Source organism: Agelaius tricolor, unplaced genomic scaffold (genome assembly GCF_023055355.1).
Source record: "Agelaius tricolor isolate 1412-34295 unplaced genomic scaffold, bAgeTri1.0.p SCAF_17, whole genome shotgun sequence".
In the NCBI taxonomy this organism is placed as follows: domain Eukaryota; kingdom Metazoa; phylum Chordata; class Aves; order Passeriformes; family Icteridae; genus Agelaius; species Agelaius tricolor.
Genome location: NW_027269277.1, coordinates 19,363,862 through 19,372,604, shown reverse-complemented (window position 1 = coordinate 19,372,604; position 8,743 = coordinate 19,363,862). Strand labels below are relative to the sequence as shown.

At 62.3% G+C, this 8,743-nt stretch overlaps 1 protein-coding gene across 2 annotated transcripts; it reads left to right on the top strand.

Moving 5' to 3' along the window:
- Window positions 1-47: 47 nt before the first annotated feature.
- UTP14A (UTP14A small subunit processome component) lies at window positions 48-5,738 on the top strand. 2 transcript variants are annotated; one of them, XM_071442843.1, is made up of 14 exons: window positions 48-183; window positions 440-507; window positions 702-766; window positions 879-1,021; window positions 1,124-1,279; window positions 2,133-2,252; window positions 2,352-2,446; window positions 2,546-2,669; window positions 2,752-2,829; window positions 3,271-3,619; window positions 3,767-4,149; window positions 4,538-4,725; window positions 4,793-4,892; window positions 5,233-5,738. In XM_071442843.1, the coding sequence occupies exons 1-14, from the start codon at window positions 124-126 to the stop codon at window positions 5,614-5,616; spliced, it is 2,313 nt and encodes a 770-aa protein (XP_071298944.1). In that variant the 5' UTR covers window positions 48-123; the 3' UTR covers window positions 5,617-5,738. The 2 variants fall into 2 exon arrangements, with proteins under 2 accessions (XP_071298944.1, XP_071298943.1); XM_071442842.1 differs by having other exon boundaries at window positions 85-183; window positions 443-507; window positions 3,271-4,149.
- Window positions 5,739-8,743: the final 3,005 nt, after the last annotated feature.

Genomic DNA, 8,743 nt, shown 5'->3' with positions numbered 1-8,743 from the left:
ACCCCGCCCGCCGGACCCGCTGCCATGGCAACCTGGACGTCATAGGGGCGCGCTTTGCGGCAGGGCGCGAGGTCTCGGCGCGACACTCGGTGGCGCTTTGCGGCAGTACCGGCGTGCGGGGCCATGGCGGAGGAGGACCCGGCAGCTGCGGCGGCGGGGAGCGGCAGCGAGAGCGAGGAGGGGGTGAGCGGGGCCGGAAAGAGTGCGACGGGCTCTCCGGGCGGCCTTCGCCGCACTTAGCGGGGCTCCAGGCGCTCTTCTGGCCGGGATGGGCGCAGCGGAGGACGGCGTGGCCTGGCCGGGGATATCGGGCCGAGGATGTCGGGCCCGGGGCCCGGCCGGGCGGTGCCGTGGGGGCCCCGAGGAGCACGTGGGAGCGGGCGCTGGGGCCATGCCCGCGCTCTGCCAGGTTGGGTCTGTGACCGCATGTGCTGTGTAGCAGGAGGATGGCGAGCGGCGGCACCGGCAGCTCCTGGAGGCCATCAGCGCCTTGTCCGGACGGAAGCGGTGAGTGGGGGCTACGGGCGTCCCGCGTTTAGGCCCGGGGGCTCCTGCAGCAGCCGCATCGCGAGAGGTTGCACAGGAAGGGGGGGCAGGGGGGACGGTTCCCCGCTCCTGCCCTCGGCACCGGCCTCAAACGCTCCAGAGCACCCGGGGAATACGAGGAACCTTTGGGGTTGTTTTCTGTCTCTCTCTCGCAGGCGGAAGCTGGCAGAGCGCTCGGAGGCGAGCGGGCAGGTGTCTGAGTTCAATGTCACCTGCAAAGGTGAGGCAGGGAGCTGGGCAGAGCTCGGGGATCTGGGATGGCGCTGCCCACCGAGAGCCACTCTGAGGGCTGGGACAGCTCCCTCACCTGGCAGTGCCACACCTGTGCGTAGGCGCTGGGGAAAAGCTGGTCCTGTCGGAGCTGCTGCAGCCCATTCATCCCAAATCCACGCTGGGCAGTGTGAGGAAGGAGCTGGCCAGAGTGAAGCGGAAGGCAGCGGTCGAGCTGCCACTGAGCAAAGAGGAGGCCAAGAGGGTGAGTGCAGGGAGCCAAGGGGGTCCAAGCTGAGTCTCCAGGACTCCCGTGCTCCTCCCTGATGCCGGCATCACCTTTCTCTGCCCATCCTGTTCCCCCCAGGTGGTGAGGGAGGCCGCCTACGTGACCACCTCGAAGGACGTGGGGAAGTGGCAGCAGGTGGTGCTGCAGAACCGGCGCGCGGAGCAGCTGGTGTTCCCTCTGCGGCAGGACATCGCCACCGTCACCCCTCTGGAGAGAGTCACCTCGGCGTGGAAGGTGCCCACTGCGGGTCACAGGCTGGGTGGCTCTGGGGGAGCAGCCAGGGTGGCTCCAGGAGCAGCTGGGGCAGGTCGATGTCCCCTGGCTGTGCTGGGAGCAGTAATGGCAGGCTCAGCCCAGCGGTGACACTGGGCAGGTGCCCGCCAGCCTGGGAAGGTTAGAAGGGCAGTCTGTGTTCGTCTCACAGGTGTGCAAATGCCATCTGGGACAAGCCAAGTGAGAGGGTTTGGAGCCTGCTCTGTCCCTTCTCCTCCTTGTAGCCTCTCAGGGCCAGGCACATGGAAGTATGCCTTGGCCACAAGTGCTGAGACAGAGGGATTGGTTTGCCAAATCCTGCAAGCCTGGAAACACTCCTTACAAAAGAGGGCTATGTTTAGGTTTGAATGCAAGTTCCTGTTGGGTTGTGCTGCTGGCAGGAATCCACTGTTATCCCTGGGAGTTGTCAGATGCCCAGGTGAGGGAGGGGCAGCCCCTGCTGAACTCCCAACAAACCTGTCACTCACACTGATCTGCCCAAAAGTCTCTTTCTGTTTTTGGAGGGACAATGGCATTGTGTGGCCTGGAACTCCTGCTCCATGCTTCTCTGCCCCCTGACCACTGCTGCCTGGCTGTTAGGAGGCCATTTTTCTAATGTGAGAGGAATTCTACCTGCTCTCATCTGGCCATGTGACTGGGAGAGTGCCCAAGGGCTGTGGTGTGGGACCTGCGAGTGGGGCTGTGACCACTCAGTCCCCCAAGGCAGGGGGACATTTCTCTGGGCCTTCCACAGTGAGAATGGATGGGGACATCCAGGGGAGCACTGGCCCTTGCAGTTCTCCTCATCCTCTTGCCATGTCTACTGTCCCAACAGGCTCGAACTCCACTGGAGCAGGAGATCTTTGGATTGCTCCACAAGACACAGCAGCCTGTCACAGACCCGCTGTTGACACCTGAGGAGATGGCCTCAGTGCAGGCCATGAGCTTGGAGGAGGTGAGGCTTCACCCCGTTGGGGCATGGCTATGGGGAACTCTTCCTTTGCCCCATGCCTCACCCCATGCTCCCCATCCCTCACCCCTTTCCCCCTGGCAGGCCCGGCGCCGGCGGGCAGAGCTGCAGAAGGCCCGGGCAGTGCAGTCCTACTATGAGGCCAAGGCTCGGCGAGCAAAGCGGATCAAGAGCAAGAAGTGAGGCTGTGCCTGAGCTGGGCTGGGCACGCTGGGAGGGCAGGGCGGCCCTGCCTCACCCGGGGCCTGCCCGGCTCCTGAGCCGCCCCTGTGCCGCAGGTACCACCGTGTGCTCAAGAAGAGCCGGAGGCGCCAGGCCCTGAAAGAGTTCGAGCAGCTGCACAAATCGGACCCTGCAGCCGCCTTGGCACGGCTGGAGGAGCTGGAGCAGCTCAGGATGCAGGTGCTGCATTGGCACCTCTGCCTCACCCCTCGGGACGGCCCTGCTCCTTGAGGAGCTCTGTGTGATGCTTCTCTTCCCCCAGGAGCGGATGAGCCTTAAGCACCAGAACAAGGGAAAATGGGCCAAATCCAGGGCCATTATGGCTAAGTATGACCTCGAGGTAAGATGGAGCCACAGAATGGTTTGGTGAGAAAGGACCTTAAAGCCCATCCAGTTCCACCCCCTTGCATGGGCAGGGACACTTTCCGCTAGACCAAGTTGCTCCAAGCCCTGGCCAGCCTGCCCTTGAACATTTTTGGGAATGGGGCAGCCACAGCTTCTCTGGGCAATCTCTACCTGGGCTTCGCCACCCTCACAGGAAAGAATTTCTTCCCAATATCCTGTCTATCCCTGCCTTGTGTCAGTGTGCAGCCATTCCCCCTTATTCTGTCCCTCCAAGCCACGGTTTAAAGTCTCTCTATCTCTTATAATCCCATTTATATATTGGAATGCCATGACAGGGTGTTCAGCATTGCTTAGGGAAGGGGGGTAGGCTGGGGTGGGCGGGGAAGGTTGGGAATGTTTTCTCTGTCCTATGTTAAAGCCTCTCGGTGCCTCCCAGGCCCGCAAGGCCATGCAGGAGCAGCTGGCCAGGAACAAGGAGCTGATGCAGAAGGTGCGGGTGGAGCCCCCTGAGGAGGAGCTGTGTGAGGTGCTTGAGGAGGACACCACGGCCTTGCCCATGCCCAGCGGGGCTAATCCCTGGATGCTGGGCAGGCCCAGTGGCCTGGCCCCAGAGCCTGAGGCACAGGAGGGTCCAAGAGATGACATAGTGCCTGGTGCTGTGGAGAACAAGGACAAGATGGAGGAGGAGGAAGAGGAGCTGTCAGAAGAAGAAGCTCTGCTGCAAGACTTCGAGCAGAAACGACGGGAGCGGACAGGGAGCCCCGAGGGGCAGGGCAGAGACCATGGTGAGGAGCTCAAGGCCCAGAGCTGGGTGGGCTGGGAGTGCTGGGGGCTGGACAAAGGGAGGGGGATCTGGGGACAGTTTTTGGCTGATTTCACACAGCTGTCCTTACTCTCTGCCCTGTGGAGTGACCATTTCTACCCTCAACAAGTAGGTGCTGATGAGACTGAGATTGGTGCTGAGCAGCCCAGGGACAGCCCAGTCCCCCCAGTCTGTGCTGAGGAGTTGGTGAGCACAGGGCTAGAGCCTCCCCCTCAGGCCCAGGAACAGCTCCTGCTCTCGGAGCAGCCGCGCCGCGTGCGGACCATGGAGGATGTGGAGAATCTGGCTAAGGACGAGCTTGTGGAAGAGCAGGAGAAGCTGGTAGTCCTGAGAGCAGGGAAGCAAGCACAGCAGCAGGAGGAAGGCAGAGCTGGGGACAGACATACCAAGAAAGCACCAGCCAAGAGGAAGATGATCAGCTTGGAGGCTGTGCTGGATGGGAAGCCCCAGGAGATGGACTGCCCCAGCCTGCCTGTAGTCCTGGAAGAGGAGGTGAGTGGGACGTGCCTCTCCCATGCTCCCCAGCACCCAAAACACCCATCCAGTAATGCCCAAACCTTTAAGTCCCAATAACCCCAAACCCTCTCCTGGTAACTCTAAACTCCCTTCCAGTAACCCCAAACCTCCTTTCAGTAACTCCCAGTAACCCCAAGCCAGTTACTCTAAACCTCCTCCCAGTAATTAGAAGCCCCAAACTAGTAACTCGCAGTACTTCTAAACCCCCTTACAGTACACCCCAAACCCCCTCCAGTAATGCCCAGTAACTTTCACCCCCTTCCCATTCTCCCCAGTACCCACAAACCCTCGCCTTCCAGTTTGTTCCAGTCTCTCCGAATTCCCCCAGTAACCATTAAACCCACTCAGTCTTGTCCTCGTGCAGGAGGGTGGCATCGAGCAGCGCGGGATGATCACGGAGGCCTTTGCTGGGGATGATGTGGTCGCTGATTTCCGCCGGGAGAAGCGCAAGGCAGAGGAGGCAGGGAAGCCGCAGCCGGTGAACCTGGTGCTGCCAGGCTGGGGCGAGTGGGGCGGCACGGGCCTGAAACCCAGCGCTAGGAAGGTCAAGAGGTGAGTGGGGGAGAGCTCAGGGTTGCGCCCAGCCCTGTGCCAGCCCTGACCCCTGACTTGCCCACAGGTTCCTGATCAAGCCACCGCCGGCGCCTCAGCGGAAGGACCAGCACTTGCCCCACGTCATCATGAGTGAGAAGCGCAACATCCACGCAGCAGCGCATCAGGTGGGGCACACCTGGTCTCCATAAGAGCTCCAGCACCTGGGCAAGCCTGGGGCATTCCTGTGATCCCTTCCCAAAACGTCCACAATCCCTGCCTGAAATCCCTGCCCAAAGCTTAGCTTCCAGCTTAAACAGCTCAGAACTGAAGGAGGAGGGATGTACAGGGCTGCTCCCTTGGTGGTGGTGGTTGTTCCAGCCCTCTTGGGCTCTGCTGGCAACGGAAAGGGAAGCAGAGTGTGAGTGGGTCCTGGACAAATGGGAAGCAGTGAGCATTGGGAGCAGCATGGGCTGGAAAAGCTGGGCTGGGTGGCTCAGGGCCATTGCCCCTGTGGTGTCCCCACAGGTCAGCGAGCTGCCCTTCCCCTTCGAGCGGCACCAGCAGTTTGAGCAGAGCATGCGGACGCCCGTGGGCCCCACGTGGAACACTCAGCGTGCCTTCCAGAAGCTGACAGCCCCTCGAGTCATCACCCGCACCGGCCACATCATCCAGCCCATCTCGGCCGAGGACGTCTCCAACACGGCCCCTGGCAGCGAGGCCAGGCTTGAGGGGGAGGCCATGCCCAGCAGGAAGGCTGGGCCCGGGAAGAAGGCTGTGTCCAGGGGGAAGGCTGTGCCTGGGCAGAAGGCTGTGTCCAGGGGGAAGGCTGTGCCTGGGCAGAAGGCTGTGTCCAGGGGGAAGGCTGTTCCTGGGGCGAAGGCACAGCCCCGGCGCTGCAGAGCGCAGTAGCTCTGTGTCTGCAGCCTGGAGGCTCAAACTGGAGCGAGCGGAGGAACCAGCAGCAGCAGCTCCTGGTTCTGTCCAGTTCCTTCTACCTCTTTCTCTGCAATAAAACCCAGGGCTGCCCTTCCTGTGCTGTCTGCATGGCTGCCTTGGCAGTGTCCAGGGCTAGGTTGGGCCCTTCATCCTCTCCTTGGGGTCCATGCAGGGTCAGGTGCTTTGGCTGAGTTGAGGGTGGAAGTTTGGTCAGGAGCTCATAGTGGGGCATGTCTAGGAGCATGGTGAGGGATTGGAATAGCTGCCAACATCCTGTCCTTTGTCTTTTATATCCCCATTTTTGTACCTATATAGATCTTTAAATCTTGGCCAAAGGGGCTTTCTCCCCACCTTGTCATGCTGAGCCTGGCCTCGGGAGTGTTTCTCAGATCCCACCTGCACTCCCAAAGTACCTGCTCAGCCCTAGTAAACCTGATCACCTGGCAATGGCTCTGTCAGGTGCTTCTGCTGTTCTGCACGTGCTGGGAGCTGGCTCTGTCCACGGGCAGCCTCCACTACGGCTGCCCATCTCCAACCCCTCAGAGTGGGACAGTGAGGTGCCTCTCAGGGGGTGGTTGGTGCATTCAGCACAAGTGGAGGGATGTGCCAGAGCCTTACGGACTGGGCAGGGACCCCTCTAGGCCTCTCCCCCAACTTACAACGTGGCCTGTGCTCAGCACCAGTTGGAGAAAAACTTCCCAGCCCCAGCGCAGGAGCTGGAGCTGCTGCTGATCCCAGGAAACGTCCCTTGTGTCAAGGACGCCTCCTCCCACCTTGGCACTGCAGCCCGCCCTGGGCACGGCCTGTCCCCACGGCCGCCCTTCTCTGCAGCTGGGTCAGAGCAAGAAACGGGGTACTCCGTGCTGGCTGCAGGTATCCGAGACTCCCGCAGGGCCCTTCCTAGGCTGGGAGGGGACTGGGAGCTGGCGTGGGACACGTGTCACAGCTTTGCCGGGGACCCATCCCGAGTGCCTCTGGCCCCTGCAGCACCCGGGGCCAGGGAGTCAGAGGGCGCTGGCCCGTGATGGGGCCACGGTTGTGTTGCTTGGGGGGGAAAAAACAAAAAGGAAAGGAAGCAGAGAGCATTTTCGTGCCGTGACACCGAGAGCCCCTCGCGAGGCTGGTGGCCCCAGCAGAGCCTGCGTGCCTCTGCCATGGGAAACCTTTGCCTCGGAGATGTCGTGAAGGGCGGAGGGGGTCGTGTTTGTTTTAATAAAAGGTGAAGCGTCCTGAAGAGGGGGAGGCAGCGTCCCCTGCCAGCGCTTCCACCTGCCTGCAGTCCCCCAGAACCGCCCCCAGCCTCCTGCCACTGAGGCCAGGAGATCGCGGCACCGCTATCCCTGTCCCTCTTGCAGGGGCCCTCCCTCGCCTGCCCTGGCCAATGGCTCTGCCTTCCTCCTCCCCAGCCCGGACAGTGTTTGGCTAGACAAGATGGGCTGTTCCAGCACCCAGCCCACCTCCTCGGCTCCAGCCCCGGGATGCTCAGGGTCCGCGGGCTGGGAACGGTCCGGGGGGCCTGTTACAGCAGAGCTGTTTCGGGCTCAGCAGGACCTGCGGGGTGCTGTCCTCTCTGCAGGGAGGGGGAACCCCCCACGTGCCTTCAGCCCCGGATTGGGCCCACCCCACGGCAAAGGATGCTGCTGCTGTGCGTGGTGTCACCTGTGTCCCTGAAGAGGGGAGCACTGCCCCGCAAGATCTAGCCCTGCTCCAGCCTGAGCTGGGACCTCCCCAGATCCGATGCGATGCTCCCTCCAGGGCCGGGGAGATGGTGGCACCAGGGCAGTGCTCAGGGGCAGATCCTGCAGAGGACCGAGGCCTCAGCTCAGTAACACCAGTGTAACACCAGCTCAGACCTGGAGCAAGCAGGGCTGCAGTTGTCACAAATTGGATCACCTGGAGCAGCAACAAGACCTGCTGAGGTGTGGATCCCTGAATGGATCCCTGTGTCACATAGGGCTGGTGGATCTGGCAGCCTGAGTGGGGGTGATGCTCAGCGTGGGAGGGAACAGCTGTAGCCACACATCTGGAGCTGCCTCATCCTGTGAGGAACGGCAGCAGCAGACTGGACTGGCTTGAACTGGGGCTTCCAGTATCCAGAGATGCTTCAAAAATAAATGGGGACAGCATTAGCATGAGCTGCTGGGTTGCATAGGAGGGACCCTGGTGGGGGGTGACCACTGGTGCTGTCATCCCCGTCCCTCCAGGCTCCTGCTACAGCACAGGCTTCTCTGGAGCCCCCACATCGAGGCAACACTTGGCCCTCTGACTTCTCTGCAGAAATGATTTTACTGGGTACAGCAGCTTGGGGTTTTTCAATTAATAACGCATTCCAAGTCTGCCGCAGGAAAGGGGGATGCCAGGGATGCCCACTTGCAGCCTCCCAGGTCGGCAGGGAAGGGGGCAAGAGCCCTTTGCAAGGGGACAGGAACGGGCTGGGGAACCTGGCACGGCTGCGGGCTGGGGTGGCTCCCTGCGGGGACTTCCCCAGCCTGATCGTCGTTCTCCCTGTGACAGCAGGGCCGGCCGCAGGCTGCCAGACAGGGTGCGAGTCGAGGAGAACCTGGACAAAGCCCTGTTGTCGCCGGCCACCGCGTGGGCCACGGGAGCCCCGGAGCCGCGGTGCGAACACGCAGCCCTCCCTCGGCAGCCCGAGCGCCGCGTCCCCCGAGAGCCTCGAGCGGCTGCGGTTGCTCTTACTGGCCTACTTTCCGGGCTACGTCAAAGCCGGGCTTACGGAGCAGCGAGCCGCGGCAAGGGCGGCCGAGCCGCTCCCGGTGCCAGCGGGGAGCGGGGGCTAATCCGGGCCCGGGGCCGCCCGGCCTGGCTGGCACACGGCGGCGGGCAGCGGGGCAGGGCCGGCGGCGCTGCCGTGGGGCTGGGGACGAGCACGGCCACCGCCAGGTCCCTCGGGGCAGGGACCCACCCGAGAGCAAGGGCCGCTCCAGCGCCGGGGAGCTGCCGGTGCAGCCGGGCTCCTGCACCCGGCGTCCCGGGAGGCCAGTGGGAGCGGGGTGGAGTAAAAGGCAGATTTAAAATCAACAAACAAAAAGGCTTTTGGTCGCTGTTTTTTTGGGGGGTTGGGTTTTTTTTTTTTCTTTTT

What these genes read in the sequence shown, in the direction of transcription:
- UTP14A (XM_071442842.1), top strand. Translation starts at nt 124, where the DNA reads ATGGCGGAGGAGGACCCGGCAGCTGCGGCGGCGGGGAGCGGCAGCGAG. An exon ending in GCCTTGTCCGGACGGAAGCG is followed by an intron (nt 508 to 701) that starts GTGAGTGGGGGC and finishes TCTCTCTCGCAG; the next exon opens with GCGGAAGCTGGCAGAGCGCT. An exon ending in TGGAGCAGCTCAGGATGCAG is followed by an intron (nt 2,670 to 2,751) that starts GTGCTGCATTGG and finishes CTCTTCCCCCAG; the next exon opens with GAGCGGATGAGCCTTAAGCA.